Source organism: Lissotriton vulgaris, chromosome 3_1 (genome assembly GCF_964263255.1).
Source record: "Lissotriton vulgaris chromosome 3_1, aLisVul1.2, whole genome shotgun sequence".
NCBI lineage: Eukaryota > Metazoa > Chordata > Amphibia > Caudata > Salamandridae > Lissotriton > Lissotriton vulgaris.
In genome coordinates, this window is record NC_141689.1 from 41,469,063 (window position 1) to 41,490,465 (window position 21,403).

The window sequence follows — 21,403 nt, forward strand, 5'->3', positions numbered from 1 at the left end:
TAACTTGATCTTTGTAGTAAAGAAATGTGCCGATTAAGATCGACATTGCTGCCTAGCGCCTCGCGCTCACGCTGCTAATTAGCGTTTTTAAAATAACCTGTTCTATATTTGTTTTTCATCGTTAGTTCTTAGCCCTGGTTTTTAAAATTGGCCTCTTACCTGCATCATAATCGGAATCCACCGCTGCTCGAGCGGGTCCGGTTCCCGGGGTGGGCTCATTTAGCAGCAGACATCTTGGAGTGGGGTAGTTGGTGTTTGTTTGTTCGGGCGCCATCTTTAGGGAGCGCTCTAGTGCGCAGAAGCATATGTGGGACGCCTACTTAAAGCTCCCTGCCTAGCGCAGCGGTATCGCGCAGCGGGAGCGCCTTCGCTTAGCCTGAGTCGTGCCAGAGTCCTGCCCGTCTGCGCCCGTCCGTGGCACGGAGGCGGTCGGAGCGGCGGGAGGCCAGGACCTGGTCAGATTTTTCCGTAGCCATCATGGTCTGTTATTCTGCCTCGCAACTGCGGTCCTTACAAAAGGTATCGGGTGATTGTGTGAAGGTGTTTCCAGGTCGCCACAGGGGAAAGAACAGATGCCCTGGTTGTGGCTGGTCGCCATGCTATGCTCCCCGACACTCCCTGTCCGGGAGGGGCCCTCTGTGAAGTATCCTTGTATGCTGCTTAACACCAGGTCAGTGCGTAGTCACGCTCAGGAGCTCTTTGACCTCCTGACTACGGAAAAGCCTCTGTGTCTGATGCTCACAGAAACCTGGCTAGGTACCTCTTCCAATCCGGATATCGCCTTAGCGATCCCCCCGGATTATAGTATCCACAGGCAGGACAGATTGGAAGGAAGGGGTGGTGGTGATAGCACTCGTGGTGAAGAAATCCGCTGTATGTTCTATTATTCCCACTGAGGCTATTAAAGGGTCTGAATCCCTCGCCTTTTCTTTATCTTTGGCGCCACATCAGTCAGTGAAAGTGTTGTTGGTGTATAGACCTCCGGGCCCAGCTGGTACTTTTTTTGAAGACCTCCAGTGTGCTATGTCGACGCTGACTTTGAGAGCGGACCATTGCATTTTGGCCGGTGACTTTAACTTTCATATGGATGAGGCTTCGGACCCAGACGTTATTAAACTTTCTGATATCACGGCCCCTCTGGGCTTAGCCCCCTTTCTTTTCGAACCAACGCATGACAAAGGCCATACTTTGGATCAGGTCTTTTCTACGTCCCGCATTGAAGTGGCGGCACTCCTGCCGGTCTTGTGGACGGACCACCGGTTGGTTAACTTCTTCATATTGGGCAATACGAAACCCCTGATTAGTACCACAAGACAGCTGGGATCTGCGTCTCGAGCATTTCATAGAGTGACTCCAGAAATGTTGTCTCAGGCACTGTGTGAGCATCCCTGCCCTCTTACGGGGGTTTTGGAGAGGGACTTGGAGTCTCTGCAGTCCTGGTTTGTAGACAGGTTGAACGATCTGGCCCCTTTGAGGGCTCCTCGTGCTTTGCCAAAGCGGGTGTCTGCGCCGTGGTTCACTGGAGCGCTGCTTGCTTCCCGCAGGCAGTGCAAGGTGGCGGAAAGGGCTTGGCGTGCTAAGTACGACCCTGCTCTCAGACTTGAATACAAAGCCTTGGTTAAAATCTACCATCGAGATATTCTCCTTGAGAAGAAAAGCTACTTTGCGAGGAGGATCGAGGATGCCTCGAACTCCTGCAAAGAGATCTTTACAATTGTCAGGGAATTTATTGCCCCTCGGTCGAATGCGAGTCAGTCTGCCCCTACTGAGACCTGGGCATCGGATCTGGCGCGTTTCTTTACTACAAAGATCAAGTTAATTCAGGATTCATTTCCACCACGGCCGGTCGTTACATTTTAAACTGTCACCCTCCAAAACAACAGATGTCAACCTTAGCACAGTAAACAGCAGGTGAGAGACTACGCTGACATCAATGTAATGACCCTTTCAACTCAGATCTGCTCCTTCCTCGGTGTCATACCAACATCACATGAGGTTGAAAACAAGACCGATCAATATATAAACATTATGTCCCTTGTCATTCATGAAGCAGCTGTGCTACAACAGAAACAGAAACAAGACAAACCAAACCCCTCGGCATAGTGCTTCTCAAAACAACCAACAGTTGAGAGGAAACCCTGAGAGTAGTAGAAGATGGTGCCAATACTCCACTGTAGAAAACCTCAACAATTTACAGACTGAGCAAAAATAAATGTACAAGACGTTGTCTTAGAAGCAAAAACCTAATTGATTTGATCTGAGGTTAAAAATGCCCAAAAAAAAGTCCAAGAAAACTCGTTAAAGTAGTCCGATAGTCATCTAATCTTCCACCGAATACTTAACCTCATGACAACACCAAAACGACTTGCAAATATTTTGCCTTCTTTATTAAGAATAAAATCCAAAAGATTGAACTTTCAACTTGACACAAATGAATCCTTCCTCCTAGGATCAAACTGAGAAATCTGCTGCCACCTGGACAGAATTCAAGGGAGTCGCTCACTCGGACCTCTGTAAAATCACTTCCAAACCCAAACCATCCTCCCACTTTGCAGACCCGATACCAGCCACCGTCAAAGACCTGAGTGCCACCTTTGTTACTTCCTGTACCAAATATATCAATGGCTCCTTTGCACAAGGCATTGACCTTGGGCTAGTAAAAATTGGTCAGGTAATACCCGCCTTCTGAATAATCTGATCCAGAAAATGCAAACAATTACTCGCCAGTACCAAATCATCCCTTTCTGACCAAAATCCTTAAAAACTGTATCGAAACCCAAAAAAAAACAATCAGGTAGTAGACCAGGCTAGAGCACCGGGATGACTATACCTCAAATTGTCAACGATGCTGCCTTTATTTTGGACAACACACAGTCACTGCTTCAACCCTACCCTCATCGATCTCTCTGCGGCATTTGACACCATTACCCATCCTACTCTTCAAGAGATGAGAGGATCGCTGATACGCTGGAATATCTCAAGCGACTGTTTCCAAACCATACAAATTCTAAGAGCCACCTCTTACCTCCTTCTACTTCAACAAGGTATGTCTCAAGAGTCCCTAATCTCTGTCCCTCTTTTCAATCAATGCATGGAAGCTCGGAGTGCCCTTCTCAACAATTGAAAATCTACTGCCATTTCTACGCAGACGACACTCCGCTTTATCCAAGGTCTCTTTATCCAAGGACACTGAATACCAAACTCTGACTCCAGACAACATCCAATCTTGGGTGTCCAACCACCACCTCAAACTGAACTCCCACCCCCACCTCAAACTTAACCCCTAAGACAGAATTGTTACTTATCTCTCTTCCCAACTGCACTACACCATTAAAACATGATCTAAAAGCTGTGACCACTTTCAGATGTCAACCCACCATTACTGATTGCGCTTAAGATCTGGCTTCCGAATCGACAAGAACCTGAATCTTCAATCCCACATAAATATCTTAGCCAACATGATGTCCAGTCTCTAGGCCCTTTTAGAGTAGACTGTGGCAATTCCTTGCTAATGTGGATCCTCAAACACCACATGGCTCTCCTCAGAGCTACCCTTCAATCTGCTGCTCTGCTTATTTCAGGTTCTAGGAACTACAGTCTCATTGAACCTACTCCGTTGTTCTTGCATAGTCTCCTGATCAAAGCATCTTGAAATTGGTGTGTATTAGTCAGAGAATCTTTATCTCTTCAACAACCCGAACTATCTTTCTACAGAATAGTCTGGGCCCGATTCAGATCTCAACGGATGGGTTACTCGGTCACAGTGGAGATGGATATTCCGTCCTCCGAAATAACAATCCCATTACATCCTATTGGATTTATATGTTAGCGGATGGGATATCCTTCATCGATGTGATGGAGCAACCTGTCCGCCGAGATCTAAATCAGGCCTTCCGCCTCAGGAGGAGAATGCCATCTCCCCTGCTCCTATTGAAAGTCCTCCTCTGCAAATGGTAAAGAACTCCTAACGGATCCTTCTCAGGAGGGTGCTCAAGTTATGGAACCCCAACCAGAACGAACCCCTCGATCGAAATCTTCAAGACAGATGAAAAGATCACTCTTTCGACAAATCCACCTGGCAGGCCGGTTAACTTCTCCAGGTAGCCAGAACTTCACCCCAATCATGGAACCAGTGGACTAGTTTGTACCAGCCCCAGGAATTGTGGCTATGGCTCAGGCAAGGGCCGAGTAAACGTACCCGGCTTTCGGACTTCCACATAACTATGGGAAGTTGTGTTCCTCACAGCTTTTATCACTCATCACATTTGCTGTATCTGACTTTAACATTTGTGACGTGCTCTGATACCCTTTAGGGCCAGTCTGAGACACGTGAAAAACAACCTTCTAAAGATGATATCAGGGGCAGCAGCAGGGCAAGTGCTTCTAGCACAAGGAGAGTAAAAGCTGCAGTGTGAGTGTGTGCACATGTGAGTAAGAGTGCGAGAGGGTGTGAGGGGAAGGTGCAGAGAGAGGGGCAGGAGCAGAGGGAGGGGACAGGAGCAGAGGGAGGGGCCAGGAGCATAGAGAGAGGGGACAGGAGCAGAGAGAGAGGGGACAGGAGCAGAGAGAGAGGAGACAGGAGCAGAGAGAGAGGGGTCAGGAGCAGAGAGAGAGGGGACAGGAGCAGAGGGAGGGACCAGGAGCAGAGGGAGGGACCAGGAGCAGAGGGAGGGACCAGGACCAGAGAGCGGGGCATGAGCAGAGAGCGGGGCAGGAGCAGAGAGCTGGGCAGGAGCAGAGAGCTGGGCAGGAGCAGAGAGCTGGGCAGGAGCAGAGAGCTGGGCAGGAGGAGAGAGCTGGGCAGGAGCAGAGAGCTGGGCAGGAGCAGAGAGCTGGGCAGGAGCAGAGAGCTGGGCAGGAGCAGAGAGGGGGGCAGAAGAAGAGAGGGGGGCAGAAGAAGAGAGGGGGGCAGAAGAAGAGAGGGGGGCAGGAGCAGAGAGTGGTAGTAGCCAGGAGTAGAGAGCTGGGCAGGAGCAGAGAGGGGGGGCAGGAGCAGAGAGGGGGGCAGGAGCAGAGAGTGGTAGTAGCCAGGAGTAGAGAGCTGGGCAGGAGCAGAGGGAGGGCAGGAGCAGAGAAGGGCAGGAGCAGAGAGTTGGGGCCAGGAGCAGAGAGAGGGGGCCAGGAGCAGAGAGAGGGGGCCAGGGGCAGAGAGAGGGGGGCAGGGGCAGAGAGAGGGGGGCAGGGGCAGAGAGAGGGGGGCAGGAGCAGAGAGAGGGGGGCAGGAGCAGAGAGAGGGGGCAGGAGCAGAGAGAAGGGGGGCAGGAGCAGAGAGAGGGGGGGCAGGAGCAGAGAGAGGGGGGGCAGGAGCAGAGAGAGGGGGGGCAGGAGCAGAGAGAGGGGGGGCAGGAGCAGAGCGGGGGGGGCAGGAGCAGAGAGTGGTAGTAGCCAGGAGCAGAGAGAGGGGCATGAGCAGAGAGTTGGGCAGGAGCAGAGAGTTGGGCAGGAGCAGAGAGTTGGGGGCAGGAGCAGAGAGGGGGGCAGGAGCAGAGAGGGGGGCAGGAGCAGAGAGGGGGGCAGGAGCAGAGAGGGGGGCAGGAGCAGAGAGGGGGGCAGGAGCAGAGAGTTGGGGGGCAGGAGCAGAGAGAGGGGGGCAGGAGCAGAGAGAGGGGGGCAGGAGCAGAGAGAGGGGGGCAGGAGCAGAGAGAGGGGGGCAGGAGCAGAGAGGGGGCAGGAGCAGAGAGAGGGGGAGAGGGGGGCAGGAGCAGAGAGGGGGGCAGGAGCAGAGAGTGGTAGTAGCCAGGAGCAGAGAGCTGGGCAGGAGCAGAGGGGGGGGCAGGAGCAGAGAGCGGGGAATGAGCAGAAAGTTGGGGCCAGGAGCAGAGAGGGGGGCAGGGGCAGGAGCGGAGAGAGGGGGGCGGGAGCGGAGAGAGGGGGGCGGGAGCAGAGAGAGTGGGGCGGGAGCAGAGAGAGTGGGGCGGGAGCAGAGAGAGTGGGGCGGGAGCAGAGAGAGTGGGGCGGGAGCAGAGAGAGTGGGGCGGGAGCAGAGAGAGTGGGGCGGGAGCAGAGAGAGTGGGGCGGGAGCAGAGAGAGTGGGGCGGGAGCAGAGAGAGTGGGGCGGGAGCAGAGAGAGTGGGGCGGGAGCAGAGAGAGTGGGGCGGGAGCAGAGAGAGTGGGGCGGGAGCAGAGAGAGGGGGGCGGGAGCAGAGAGAGGGGCACCAGCAGAGAGGGGGACCAGGAGCAGAGAGAGGGACCAGGAGCAGAGAGAGGGACCAGGAGCAGAGAGAGGGACCAGGAGCAGAGAGAGGGACCAGGAGCAGAGAGAGGGACCAGGAGCAGAGAGAGGGACCAGGAGCAGAGAGAGGGACCAGGAGCAGAGAGAGGGACCAGGAGCAGAGAGAGGGACCAGGAGCAGAGAGAGGGACCAGGGGCAGAGAGAGGGACCAGGAGCAGAGAGAGGGACCAGGGGCAGAGAGAGGGACCAGGGGCAGAGAGAGGGACCAGGGGCAGAGAGAGGGACCAGGGGCAGAGAGAGGGACCAGGGGCAGAGAGAGGGACCAGGGGCAGAGAGAGGGACCAGGGACCAGGAGCAGAGAGAGGGACCAGGAGCAGAGAGAGGGACCAGGAGCAGAGAGAGGGACCAGGAGCAGAGAGAGGGACCAGGGGCAGAGAGAGGGACCAGGGGCAGAGAGAGGGACCAGGGGCAGAGAGAGGGACCAGGGGCAGAGAGAGGGACCAGGGGCAGAGAGAGGGACCAGGGGCAGAGAGAGGGACCAGGGGCAGAGAGAGGGACCAGGGGCAGAGAGAGGGACCAGGGGCAGAGAGAGGGACCAGGGGCAGAGAGAGGGACCAGGGAAAGAGAGAGGGACCAGGGGCAGAGAGAGGGACCAGGGGCAGAGAGAGGGACCAGGGGCAGAGAGAGGGACCAGGAGCAGAGAGAGGGACCAGGGGCAGAGAGAGGGACCAGGGGCAGAGAGAGGGACCAGGGGCAGAGAGAGGGACCAGGAGCAGAGAGGGGGGGCAGGAGCAGAGAGGGTGGGGCAGGAGCAGATAGGGGGGCAGGAGCAGAGAGTAGCGGCACCAGCAGAGAGTACCGGGAGCAGAGAGTAGCGGGGGCAGACTGCCACCTGCGAGACATCATCAACACATCCTTCGACACCGCCACCTTCCCTGAGAGCTGGAAGCACGCCGAACTCAGCGCTCTACTCAAGAAACCCACAGCGGACCCCACCGAACTCAAGAATTACCGCCCCATCTCGTTCCTCCCGTTTCCAGCCAAAGTCATCGAGAAGACCGTCAACAAGCAGCTGGCCGCCTTCCTTGAGACGAACGGATCCCTCGACCCCTCACAGTCTGGCTTCCGAGCCAACCACAGCACCGAGACCGCCCTCATCGCCGCCACCGATGACATCCGAGCCCTGATGGACGACGGAGAAACAGCGGCCCTCATCCTCCTGGACCTCTCCGCGGCATTCAACACTGTCTGCCACCGCACCCTAGTTCAGCGCCTCAGCAACGTCGGAATCCAGGAGAAGGCTCTGGAATGGATCATCTCCTTCCTCGACGGACGAACACAGAGAGTCCGCCTACCACCGTACAAGTCAGAGCCCACCGATGTCATCTGCGGCGTCCCTCAAGGATCCTCGCTGAGCCCCACCCTCTTCAACGTCTACATGAGCCCCCTCGCGGCCATCGCACGCCGACACAACCTGAACATAATCTCCTACGCCGACGACACCCAGCTGATCCTCTCCCTGACCAACGACCCCGCCGCCGCCAGAGCCAACCTGCACGAAGGGATGAAAGAGGTAGCCGAGTGGATGACGACCAGCCGCCTGAAACTGAACTCAGACAAGACGGAAGTCCTCATCCTGGGCTCTTCCCCCTCCGCCTGGGACGACTCCTGGTGGCCTCCAGCCCTGGGCACCGCACCCAAACCGACAGACCACGCACGCAACCTGGGCTTCATCCTGGACTCCTCCCTCTCCATGACCAGGCAAGTCAACGCCGTCTCCTCGTCGTGCTTCAACATCCCACGCATGCTACGAAAGATCTTCTGGTGGATCCCCACCGAGACCGTCACCCAGGCCCTCGTCACCAGCCGACTGGACTACGGCAACACCCTCTACGCCGGTACCACCGCCAAGCTCCAGAAGAGACTCCAGCGGATCCAGAACGCCTCAGCCAGACTCATCCTCGACATCCCACGAACCAGCCACATCTCCGGACACCTGAGAGACCTGCATTGGCTCCCCGTCAACAAAAGAATCACCTTCCGCCTCCTCACCCACGCACACAAAGCCCTACACGACCAAGGCCCGAGCTACCTCAACAACCGAATCAACTTCTACGCTCCCAAACGCCACCTCCGATCAGCCAACCACGCCCTCGCCGCCGTCCCCCGCATCCGAAAAGCGACAACAGGAGGAAGGTCCTTCTCCTACCAGGCCGCCAAGACCTGGAACTCCCGACCGACCGACCTGCGCCTGACCCAAGATCACCTCTCCTTCAGGAAGAAGCTGAAGACCTGGCTGTTCGAGCAGTAACGGCACCCCCCTCCCCCCAGCGCCTTGAGACCCTACGGGTAAGTAGTGCGCTCTAGAAATGTCTTTGATTGATTGATTGATTGATTGACTGCACGCATAGTGGGCAGTGCGCACTGAGACGGCAGAGTGCGCATAGGGAGGGCAGTGTGCCCATGGGCAGACAGGGCGGTATGCGCAAGTGCAGAGAGGGCAGTGTGCGCACGTGCAGAGAGGGTAGTGTGCGTGCGCAGAAGACAGTGTTCGCAGAGAGGGGCAGGAGCAGTGAAATCAAGAGGACTTTCTTATGTCAATATTGATACCCTCGCTTCAGTGAGCCCGGCTCCCTCCCGAGTTTCACGCCCGGAGAACCTCGGGTTGGTGCCACCACCTAAAGGCAGGGCTTTAAGTGGGATCGGTGCTTTAAATGGGCCGGTACTCACTGGTACTGAGTACCGGCTCTTCTAAATGTTCTGCTCTTGAATACCGGAACTTCTCTTTGTCCACAGAGAGTACTGGTACTGGGACAGCAAGCCAAGCTCAGGGAAATTGGCATACACAAAAAGAAGTGCACTGCAGCTGACACGGAGTTGGTCCGTTTTCCTGAAGCGCTCTGATGATCGAGCGGTGATCTACCCCCCACAATGCGCTAATTTAAGTGGGAACCGTAGGCATTCATTCAGAGCTGGCAGGAAGTTTGGGAGGGCCACACTCACACTGTGATTACGGACACAGTGTCCAATCAGGCTCTGTGGGGTCAATAGCACTGTAGGCATACCTCCTTACTCTGGCGAAAGTGGAGAAGGCTTCTGGCTGGCCTAGCAGAGTAGGGCTGCACTTGATTGGACCCAGACTGAGGGGGGAAGGTAGTGAGAGTGATGCTGTGCAGAGCCGGTGGGAATCAAGGTTTAGTAATGTGGGCAGAGGCGAAAGGAAGCGTTTCTAAAGCACATGAAGTCCTGCCAAGTACCACACATCAGGCGTTGGACTAGTGCATTTCACTTCTGTGGTCCGCATCACCGAACTGAACTGCAATGTCATGAATTATAGCGCCTCCTCAGCTGTCAAGCTGAAGCGCTGCTATAATGCACAGTGCTGACTGAATGCTGCAGTGTTAGGCTTGGGGGGAGGGCTGAGCTGCTCACAGCTCTAGCTTCTATTCCACTATAATATATTAATAGGACCCCTTACACTACGTGGCATTACATTCACGGACATCGGAGTCAGACACAGCTTAATAGGTGGGCCCATCCTGCCCCGGAGCGTGAGCGGGCGTCAGTCTATGAGAGCAAATAAAGTTTTGGAGCTGGAAATGGCGGATGTAAATGATCCCGGGAAGAACAACTATCAGCAACCTGTGAGTACACCCCCAGACATAAGGAAAGGTGTCAGTAGCCTGTGAGCACAGTCACAGACAGGGGGAGGTGAGCTGTCAGCAGCCTCTGAGCACAGTCAGAGTCAAGGGGAGAAGCACTGCGAGTATGGTCACATACAGGAGGAGGTGCTCTGTCAGCAGCCTGTGAGTACGGTCACAGACAGGGGAGGTGTGCTGTCAGCAGCCTGTGAGCACAGTGACAGACAGGGGGAGGTCCGCTGTCAGCAGCCTGTGAGCACAGGCAGGGGAAGGAGAGCATTTAGTGGAGAGCCTAGGGCACGGCCTGGCATGTCCTGGGAGCAGATGACTCTAGTGCACGGCATGCAAGCCATGCGGATTCATAAAATGCACACAAGACACTCACTCGTACCTGGCATCGAGCTTCTATCCTTGCACACACTATAGTAACTGTTAGAAATGGCGATTTCTGGTTGGCTAAGGCTTACGCCAAAGCCAGGCAGAAACCACCGCTCTAGTCAGAGCAAGGAAGTCACCCGCCAAAGATAACCCCTACTCAACCCCTACTCACCCCCTTGGTAGCTTGGCACGAGCAGTCAGGCTTATCCCGGAGGCAGTGTGTAAACCATTTGTGCACGCAAACAACAGCAACAACATCCCAGGCACACTACAAAAGGAACTCCACACAAGGTTACATCAAAAATAGCCTTTGTATCATCACAATACATCAGAATCAAAATCACAGGATGTACATTATGCCAACTGGCAATATTTACAAGGGATTATGTACACCTGACCACTGTCAGGATCATCACAAAGGGAACTTGGTAAAGGTGAACTAAAACATACAAGTAACAATAGGTCATAGAACGTACAGTCAGTAAACACTGATAATCACTGCACTGTCTGTGCCATGAAATCCATCATACACAGTATCCCACCAGTCTAACTATATTAGACCATCATACAGGGAAGTACAATCTCCCTAACATACCTAAACAGGTAAAACAACCTCCTATGCATAAGCCATGTCTAGAGGTATCATAACACAGGGTGCGCAAAACATACTACCCACAGTACATTTCCTAACACCCAAAGCATTAGCACATAAATCACATTTAGCATATAAATCACATCAAGGTCCAGGTGGCGCCACTGCGCCAAAACCTAAACGTAGCAGCTGCCCACTACTTGCTGGGCACCGGAGGACAAGAACAGGGCCTAAACGCTGCAGCTGGCACTAAGTGCTGAGCAGCTGGGAATGCCAAAGTAGGGGCGAAGGAGTGCGAGTCACTCCTGAGTCCAAGACATGTCCCTAGAAAGCAAAACCTAAACGGTGCGGCTGCCCACTACTTGCTGGGCAGCTGGGAAGCAAACTGCCACAGGGGCCCTCACTGGCCGTTAGGAAAGAACTGTGCCAACATGTTGGAGCCCTCTAGGCTCTAGAAATAGCAGGTGTCCCCTAAAGAACTGCGGGGGACAGGACAACATGGGCCCTGGCACAACTGTTCCCTCTGGGAGCCATCTGGGCTCTAGAAATCACTGGGGGCCCTCAGGGGCAAGAACACGTGCCCCCCTGGCCCTCGGGACCCCCACTGGGGTCTCCTCGATCTTTGTGGCCATCGCTGGAGCCACAAATGGCTCAGTAAAATGGGGGTGGGGGGTGGCCCACTGCCATCCAGGCCGCCCTAACTCTGGGTTCCACGGGGGGAGCGGCCCGCTGCAAGACGGGGCCGCTCGGGAGACCCCCGGCGCCGTAGAACAGGGACCCCCACTCGACGGGGCTCCGCGAATGAGGGTCTCGTTGGGGCTGCCCTCTAGCAAGCGGGGCTGCCCTGGAGGGAGGCACCGGCGTGGTGCTTCCCTACTACCCTCCCCCTGCCGGCTTCACTCACCGGCTTGGCGCGGGGGAGGCTCTCTCTTCCTCGGGGGCGGTAGCGCTTGGCGGGGCTCTCTCTCCTCATGGGAGCCCCACCATCACAATGTGCCCGCTTTGCCCTGTCTTCACCCGGTCCCCTATCTCGGGACCGGGACTTAGTGTGTGGAGCCTTCGTGGCTCCGGGGCAGCAGTCTCCTCTTCTGGCTGGTCGCTGGCCAATCCCAGCGTGGCGGCGGGCGGGACTTCCTTCGACAACCCGGAAGTCCCACTTACCGCCAGGTGCAATGCTGCCTGACTTCCGGTTTCGACCACGGCTGTGGCTGTGATTTCTCGGGGGGCAATAACGAGGGGTTGGCACCATCGAAGTCCAAAGTAAAAGTAGAGACGGGGTGGGCACCAGTTAAGGCTTACAAATACTCTCGGATTAATAAAATGAGCGGGGTGGTCACCCGCAAGGGCCACAAAAGGGCTGGAGCGCTTCCCCCCCCCGAGGGAACATGACAGCGCTCTGCCTAGAAATGCAAAATAAAGCGCCTACCAGGCGCTGGGGCACAACAGCTACAAAACCCCCCAAAGATGGATCCCCCTAAAGCAGAAAGGGGTCCCAGAGGTCCTGGGCATCAGGAGGGGCAATGCAGGGCCCAGGGGCCAGCACACAGGACACTCCAGCAAGGAGACAGCCCCATGGCGGTCCCTCCTGGGCCCTACTAGCAGCAAGCCCCCTCCTGTTAGGACCAAAGCAAGAACTCCAGGTATCCAGGTATCCAGGGGCTGGGCAGGGCCCAGTGAGGCAAGCCTTCCCCTGGGCCCCAGCAGCAGCACGCCCCTGGTAGATTCAAGTTAGGAAACAAGAACATTTTACATGAGGTCACAGCCTCTTTTTATACACCCATTTCCCTTGTCTCTAGGGTGCAGGGTGGGGGAAAACCAGGCGCAGCTGGTTCTGGAGCACTCTGTTGTGCTCAGCCACTCTCCCCCTTCACAGGACAAGCTAGGGACATCAGACGCACCACAGGGGGTGGAGCCAGCATTGTGGAGGGAAAGCCCAGCCCTATTCAGGTCCCGGGTGCACTCCTCCCTCCCATCAACAGGTAGATCTCTCCATTCACCACCGGGGCAGACCCATCCTGACTCCTGGAGCCGGGCATACCAGCCATCTCCAGCCAATCACAAGCCAGACAGTCAATTCACATTAACTGCACAGACATGCCAACTTCTAGAAGTGGCACTTCCACACTAGTCATAATAAATCAGCACACATCATCGCGCAGCATTTAATCACACGAGTCCGCACATACCAAACTCGACCCTGCACTCCCTACAAATCAGGAACTATCATGAACACACATATCCCCATGCATTCCTATGGGAGGGCAGGCCAATCTCACACACGCACTCAAAGAGAGCACACACTTTACACTGCGCCACAGTGCTAAAGTGCGCAAAGACCAGAAATCACTATACTTATCTCAGAGTTCAATGCAAAAAGTTCAGGGGTGAACCTGCCAGAAGTCCAACAGTAACTTTCTGTACCTGCAGTCTGCACCGCTTGTGTCATGCTGTTGTGTGTTATTTTATGTTATGTGTATTTTATATGACACGTTCTTCCATTGGTATGTAGGCCTGCTGTGGCGTCCCGACCTGTTCTTAGGTTCCTGCCACAGACTGGTGTCTGGTTCGGCTTGTGAAGGCGTGCTATCAGCAGGGTGAATGGGTCTGCGCCACGTTCTGTTTTAGGTGAATGTGTCGGCTTCAGTGAGCTATGAGTGAATTTTCTTGGTGTCTGTGGGTGAGCCCGGACTGGATTGCTGTTGACGGTAAGGCAGATTATGAGCTCGCACTGTCTTTCTTCTCCTGGTAGCTACTTTACGTGTTTGCCTGTTTCTGTGGATACTGCTTCCACCAGGCCTCTTGTGTGAATATTCACTCTATGCCCTGCCTGCTCTTGTGCACACAGTTATTCTGCGCCTACTTTTTTACTCCTATTTAACAACAAGGGGTGGTGATGGACAGAGTTTCTGAATTAAGCAGAATACTCTCACCCAGTCAAGAGATCAGGGCTAGATCCAACACCGTTTTTTAGCTCACTGCACCATCCCAGTTCAGAACCTGGCTATATGCAAATTAGTCTGTTCCTGTCCCAGTGCATGATGGGAACAGGGCAAACCAAACTACCAAGCCAATTCTTACACTGGGAAGGAAACAAGCTTCCGGGGACCGGTTTCTGGCATTTCAGCCGTCGTCGGCCCGGCTTGCTTGAATCCTGATGGTGCAATGAGTGGTCTGCTTAATTCAGACACTCTGTTCATCACCACCCCCTTTTCTGAATCGATTTTGGCCACTATAGGTGTGGCAGGGTATACTCAGACATGAGTCCCTTTCTCACTGCACGATCAGGATTCAAGCAAGCCGGGCCGAAGACGGCTGAAATGCCAGAAACCGGTCCCCGGTAGCTTGTCTGCTTTCTGGTGAAGAATTGGCTTGGTAGTTTAGTCTGCCCTGTTCCCATGATGCACTGGGCCAGGGACAGACTGATTTGCATATAGCCAGGTTCTGAGCTGGGATGGTGCAGTGAGATAAATAACGGTGATGGATCAAGCCCTGATCTTTGGACTGGGTAAGAGTGGTCTGCTTAATTCAGACACTCTGTTCATCACCACCCCCTTTTCTGAATCTACTTTTTTACTCCTGGCTTGCTGGGATGTGTGCTTGTTTCTGTACGCACAGCTTGCACAACAGGCGCCTCTTGTGTAAATACACTTTGCTCTGCCTGCGTTTCTGCACACAGCTTGCATGACAGGCCTCTTGTGCACATGTAAAAAGTTTGCACATGCAGAGTAAAATCTTTTGTTTGTCATATTCCCAAGGCTTGTAACATGTTTTAAGCTTTTTTTCTTTTTATTAAAAGAACATACAGCCGTCCATAGTGGATGATGACTGAATATGTATTCCACGTAAAAAACAACAAAGTAATATTCAAGATTTCAAGTTCAAAAATAATACAAAATTGAGTATTTTTTGCAAAGTGTTAATAAATCTCCTTATACAATAGCTTTCTCAATGGTTCTTCAGTGACCTGCAGTTCATGAGCCTGAATCCTCGTGAGGCCCACTTGTCCTGACATCTTTCCGAGGCTGGTAAACTGAGAGTCATGCGAATGGATAATGCTATCATCCTAAGTTTACAGGGCGTAGAAACACCCGGAGTGAGGCATGGAGAGCTGTATCGTCATGCAGTTTGATAATGTAACTCAAATTGGAAGGGAACTTTTAATTAAGATGCTTTTGTCAGGCTGGATGAAAATACAGGAATGTAGCTAGGCCAAAAACGAGGGTCACTAGAGAGAGGTGAGCAGAGAGTGTTTTAGTAAGTAACGCCTCACCTGCTTGGTACATGAACCAGAGGGCACAGGTCGCTAGGTCAGCAGAGTGTGGTGTGGCTCTCACAGGCTGCCGCTGGTGTGATCTGGTGCCAGCAGCGGGGCTGGGCAGGTAGCGGGCAGCGAGCCAGACTGGGGTGGACGGCTCAGCTGATGATTTTTATAGGGATGAGCAAGCGGAAGTGTTTTTGAAATAATATAGCCAGCCAGGGCCGGACTGGTCATCAGGGCTGGACTGGGAACTAGAACCGGCCCTGGCAAAGTGCTCGCCCCCCTCCCCACTCGGGGAGGGTGGGTGGGGGCGGCCGAGCTCTTTGCCGGGGCCGGTTTTTGGACGATTTTGTTACAGGACCGATTTTGCAGCTATGCTGCAAAAACGGCCCTGTAACAAAAACGGCCCCCAGGGCCCCAAAACCGGTCCCCACCCGTACGGCGCACCAGGGGATTGCCCGGTGCGGCCAGTCCGGGCCTGCTGGCTATAGCGGGCAAAGGGCGTTTTCGCGGTAGGCCGCTAGGGTGGGGGCCGGTTTTGGGCCCCTGAGGGCAGTTTTTTTGTTACCGGGGGTCGTCAATATCGCCCCCCAGTAACACATTTGGCCGAAATTAGCGCTCACAAACTGCTCAGCTGCACTCCCCCTAACCCCAGGGGGTGTCAGCTGAGCAGGGGCCGGTTTTGCGAACTACGTGTGCCTCGTCCTCACTATCCTGAGGGTTTATGTTTCCCTCATCTTCATTGCATGATTTTGCTGGCGAGAAAGTGTCACTCATAGTCGTTGAATGTCACTCATAATTACACTGAAAATATGAAAATGTCACGCATAAGCAGTGTGAAACCTTGGCAGCTATGCACATGCACTAAATGCTCTGTCTGGGCATGAATGCTTCTGTGACCCTCTGCATGTTCTTGAATGAGACTGTCTGCACTGTCCAGCATAGCAGATATACAGCTGCAAGCCCGACAAGCCCTGCATTACCACACTCGGCCCATCAAGCCCACGTGAAAGGGTTTGCTTGAACAAGTCCTAGGCCACACTCCCTCCAGTGCGGATCTGCTTTCTCCGCAGTGTTTCAACACCATTGTATTTTGTTTTTTAGAGGCTGTTTTCTCTCGGGTTAATGAGATGGCCCTGGGAGGGGTATAGGTGGGTGAACCGACAAATTAACAGGGAGAGGCCAGTCAGGGCCAAACCACACAGTCTAGCTTGGCCTAAAAAGCTCGTACATAAGTCGAGCCCTGAAAACATTACCATTGAAATAAAAGTGTCTTTTTTCCATTTGTTTAGCAACCGGTATTCCGGCTCCCACGGTGAGTGCAACTATAGGGGAATTGTTTCAAGGAAATAATGAGAGTGTAACAGGGATTGGGCGCTACATCCACTACATTAATGTTAATCTTGCAGGGAGAACATTGCCGGATAAATATACAAAATGGTGGCTCCTCCTGGCAGCTAAATACGGCAGGAACGTAGCCTATTTAAAGGTATGTCGTCTACCATAGGGAATTACCCAATAGTGCACCAACAGGGCAAGAATAATTAAAAACAATCCCTGTACATTGTGCTCTTATATCTACAGGCACAGAAGGAGGGAATCCGGTCCCTTTTGATATCCAATAAACATAACGATCTTAAACCAGAGGAAATTGAATTCACCCCTCTAACATTAGGTAGGTACCAATGAGATCTATCATTCAAATGCATTGCAAGCATGACTATGAATATGTATAAATCATTGACATTTATATGTCTTTATTTAGAGACAGAGCAATTTTGCACATAACTACCAGCAAATTGCGACCTACCAACTGTCCGAATTTTAAAAGGACTCTTCATTGAACCAACTAGTTCCGTCCACATGGGCTATAAATCCATTTGGAATAACAAGGTACGCAGTCAATATAAGAGATTACGTACTATTTTTAGTGATGGCAGCATGGGGATCTTTTTCATAATGTACACATGTCCAAGGGGAAGGCAAAATAGAGGAATGTATAGATGTACAAATAATAACTGTTAACAATAATCAATGAGAACTGAAAACAGAGATACAGATCATGTGGTTTGGAATAAATAAAAATGTGTGTAGACCAACAGGATAAAGAGTAAACTAAATCGGGAGAATGTAATGTGATAACAGATATATGAACATTGTAGCAGCCACTCTTAATTGTTTGGTAACTTTGTGTTTTATTATTTTAATTGTTTAGAATCAGTCCTGATGAAGGTGTACTAAAGAAAGCCGAAACGCCGCGTCGACCTTTTGATTCTGTGCTTATATTTATATTTTATCAAAGATATTGTGATGAACATGTTTATTGCTAAATGTTTTTAAAGTGGTTTTTAAGGTATTTTGTAAATTGATAAAGTGTAATAAAATTTATATTGTTACCAAACACATGTGGTGATATGCTTTTAAATCAAAAAAAAATTTCATGCGTGTCATAATGTTATAATGAGATTTGTCATATTGATTGAAGGTATCTGAAGCAACTACTTAAGAATCTGTCATTTACCCGTGTCTACTCTGGAAACTATAAGTGCGCAATTTTAATTAATTAACTACATAAGTGTGTACTCTTTGCATTTCCCGAGGAATTTATGCCCCTCCTTTTTCGACAATCATTATAATCTATAATCGTTACGCCCATCTGTCCAACACTAAAATAAGACACAACCTTCGTTGTCCACTGACCCAGGACGTTTGTTTTTTTTAAAATTTGTTTCCCCAGCTAATATCACAGCATTGAGAGGAGTCAGTGCTCCCACCGTGACGACAATGCCATTAGTGATCTAGGGAGCAAGTCGCTTTTCAGGTGTTCATTACGTTTGGCTTGTTTTGTTTTATTGATTGAAGCAACATCGTAGTGTATTAAATCTAACACAAGATGTGATTGTACAGCACACATCCTGAACGTGTGCTTCTGAAGATACTTTCATATGTGCTGATGAAGAAAAAGGAGGTTGGTAAGATAAAATGTTTGTCTACGATCACACAATTTGGTCATGTGGGGAAGCTGGGATTGATCCCAGAATGTCTTCGTTCACATTGTGCACGTCAGCCTCTAGATGGCTGCATCTTTCTTTCTCTCCTGTATTACAATAAAGGTCACTATGTTGTCTTTATTCTTTGCACGTGAGATTAGGGTTTGGTTGGCAGGCAGGTGCACAATCAGAGGGCAGTTCATTTTGGGCTTGAGGGTGCAAGAGGACCTGGAACTCCTGGCTCAAGCTTTCAGCAGCTTGCCCGCCTCCAGAAAGAGGCAATCAGACTTCACAGCAGGTAAGAAGCTTTGAGGCCAAGCTGTGCCACCTAGGAGGGGCTGGTGATGTCGAGACCAGAGGGTTAACCATAGCTAAACCTTTCCCAAAAATGTTAAGGAAAATATCTTGTGCAAGTCATATGTGATCTAGGTGTTGCACCATCAGAAGCCCACCTTAATAATAAATGTACCCTTTTGTAGGTATAAGGGAAATAGAATACTCAAAATATACCAGAAATGCCTTAGTATCATTATGCACATCTGCACACCAATTCAATCTCAATCATATTAAATGTACGCCCCCTGGCTGGGTCCCTTAGCACTGCAAATAACCCGCCCCCATAGCCCCCCCCCCCCCCCGCCTCTCGTCCACAAAGGGATGTGGCCGATGTAATTAAGGGCGTGGCTTTAAAACACTCAAGATAAAAATCTGTGCTTAGCATAGTGTGCCACCCCTCTTTTCCCGTTCCTATCATTGCTTGCAGGTAATACTACAAGTAACATAACACCCACAACAAGCCAGGACTATTGGCTTTGCCAAGGGTTGCTAGTTGCATAAGATAAACAAAGAACCACCATGGCTTCGTTGTATATAACAGTTAAAAGGCTTCAGTTCTGAATTGAGGAGATTGTGAAAGAGCTCTAAGGAGTCTCTTTGAAGTTACATCGGGGGCAGGGAAGGGGGCGCCGCTGCAGCCTGAAGGGAGCGCCCGATCGGGACCCATATCAGCACCTGTTTTTAGGACCCACCGAAAGCCCCTTTAATCGACTGGGTACCACCCTGGCATGAGGCATGCTGCATGTACCCCTCGTGTTTCAAGGGCCCCTTTCCAGCTGCAGGCACTAAAAGGTGCCAGGACGGAGAAAATGCCCGGGTCAGCTGAGCGCGCGGGAAAATATACCATGTGCCTGACTGGGGGGGTTGGAGGGGGGAGCAAAACGGGTCTACTAAGGCGAGAAGGAAGTGTGCCATCAGATGGGTAATTGGGGCGGGAGGGAGAGTGCTTCCTGGGTGAGGCACGCGGGTGAACATAGGTAGATGCACGAGTGGGATACGTGGGGGCATGCAGATCGAGATTTATGGGTGGGAGACGTGTGTGCATACAGGGTTGTGCACGGCTGGGACACGTGTGTGCATGCAGGTCTGTGCACGGCTGGGACACGTGTGTGCATGCAGGTCTGTGCACTGCTGGGACACGTGGGTGCATGCAGGTCTGTGCACGGCTGGGACACGTGTGTGCATGCAGGTCTGTGCACTGCTGGGGCACGTGTGTACATGCAGGGTTGTGCACGGCTGGGACACGTGGGTGCATGCAGGTCTGTGCACGGCTGGGACACGTGGGTGCATGCAGGTCTGTGCACTGCTGGGACACGTGGGTGCATGCAGGTCTGTGCACGGCTGGGGCACGTGTGTGCATGCAGGTCTGTGCACTGCTGGGGCACGTGTGTACATGCAGGGTTGTGCACGGCTGGGACACGTGTGTGCATGCAGGTCTGTGCACTGCTGGGGCACGTGTGTGCATGCAGGGTTGTGCACGGCAGGGACACGTGTGTGCATGCAGGGTTGTGCACGGCAGGGACACGTGTGTGCATGCAGGTCTGTGCACGGCTGGGGCACGTGTGTGCATGCAGGTCTGTGCACTGCTGGGGCACGTGTGTGCATGCAGGGTTGTGCACGGCTGGGACACGTGTGTGCATGCAGGGTTGTGCACGGCTGGGACACGTGTGTGCATGCAGGTCTGTGCACTGCTGGGGCACGTGTGTACATGCAGGGTTGTGCACGGCTGGGACACGTGTGTGCATGCAGGTCTGTGCACTGCTGGGGCACGTGTGTGCATGCAGGGTTGTGCACGGCAGGGACACGTGTGTGCATGCAGGGTTGTGCACGGCTGGGACACGTGTGTACATGCAGGGTTGTGCACGGCAGGGACATGTGTGTGCATGCAGGGTTGTGCACGGCAGGGACACGTGTGTGCATGCAGGTCTGTGCACGGCTGGGGCACGTGTGTGCATGCAGGTCTGTGCACTGCTGGGGCACGTGTGTGCATGCAGGGTTGTGCACGGCTGGGACACGTGTGTGCATGCAGGGTTGTGCACGGCTGGGACACGTGTGTGCATGCAGGTCTGTGCACGGCTGGGACACGTGTGTGCATGCAGGTCTGTGCACTGCTGGGGCACGTGTGTGCATGCAGGTCTGTGCACGGCAGGGACACGTGTGTGCATGCAGGTCTGTGCACGGCAGGGACACGTGTGTGCATGCCTTGAATTATTCGTGCCTCTGGTTTTGCTGAGTACATAAATGGGGGGACTTGCCAGACATTGGAGAGGGGCGGGGCGCGTCTATTTTACTCTCAAACTTTTCTCTCTTCGCCAGCCGCTTATCCCCCATCCACTGCCCACTCCCCTCGCCCTCCAGTGCTCCGAAGCAGCTCAGCTGGTGCGAGGCGCTACACCCAGGCGTGCCAGGCAGCAGGGGTTACCTGGGGGCGCTGCAGGGCGGCAGAGGGGGTCCTGAGGCGGAGGAGCAGGCGGGGGGCACGCAGGGCCCGGGGCAGCAGCAGCGAGGGCCCCGCCATGGCTCGGGGCAGGGTCCTGCCGGTGGGGCTCCTGGGCGCGGTGGGTGCAGGGTCCGAGGCCTGCCAGGCTGTGCTGGCACCGGGGTGGGCTGTGCTGGCAGCAGGAGGCGGTGCACGCTCTGTCAAGGGCAGTCTGCAGGAAGCACTGCCCTGTTTACCAGCGAAGCTGCGGGATTTAAAGGGCCAGGCTCGCGCCTGCACGAGGACACAGGCTTAAAGGGCGCGCCTCTGAAACCGACACGGAACCCGGAAGCCACAGACCCCGCACTTTCAAAGTGTCAGCGACGCCCCCCGAGTCTCTCCCAAGCTGCACATGCATAGCAGCCAAGACCCTCCCCAGCAAGGCCTGGCTTTTAACCAACTGCATTCTGGGACTTGTGGTCCCACTTCACAGACATTGGGTGGGAAATCCCAGTATACAAGGCCCATCGGTGAATCAGAAAAGAAGAACTGGCTGAAAACGTCGAGCTTCTTGGCAACGACGAATTAAAAAGAAACACTTCAATTTCAAATGTAAA

General features: G+C 53.2%; 1 protein-coding gene across 1 annotated transcript in view; it reads right to left on the reverse strand.

Moving 5' to 3' along the window:
* LOC147725893 (long-chain-fatty-acid--CoA ligase ACSBG2-like) overlaps nt 1-21,040 on the reverse strand; it is a 680,835-nt gene extending 659,795 nt beyond the window's left edge. The window contains exon 1 of the mRNA XM_086960036.1: nt 20,790-21,040. Within this exon, the coding sequence (XP_086816162.1) occupies nt 20,790-20,885 (96 nt within the window). The 5' untranslated portion in view covers nt 20,886-21,040. The remainder of the gene's footprint in view (nt 1-20,789) is intronic.
* Nucleotides 21,041-21,403: the final 363 nt, after the last annotated feature.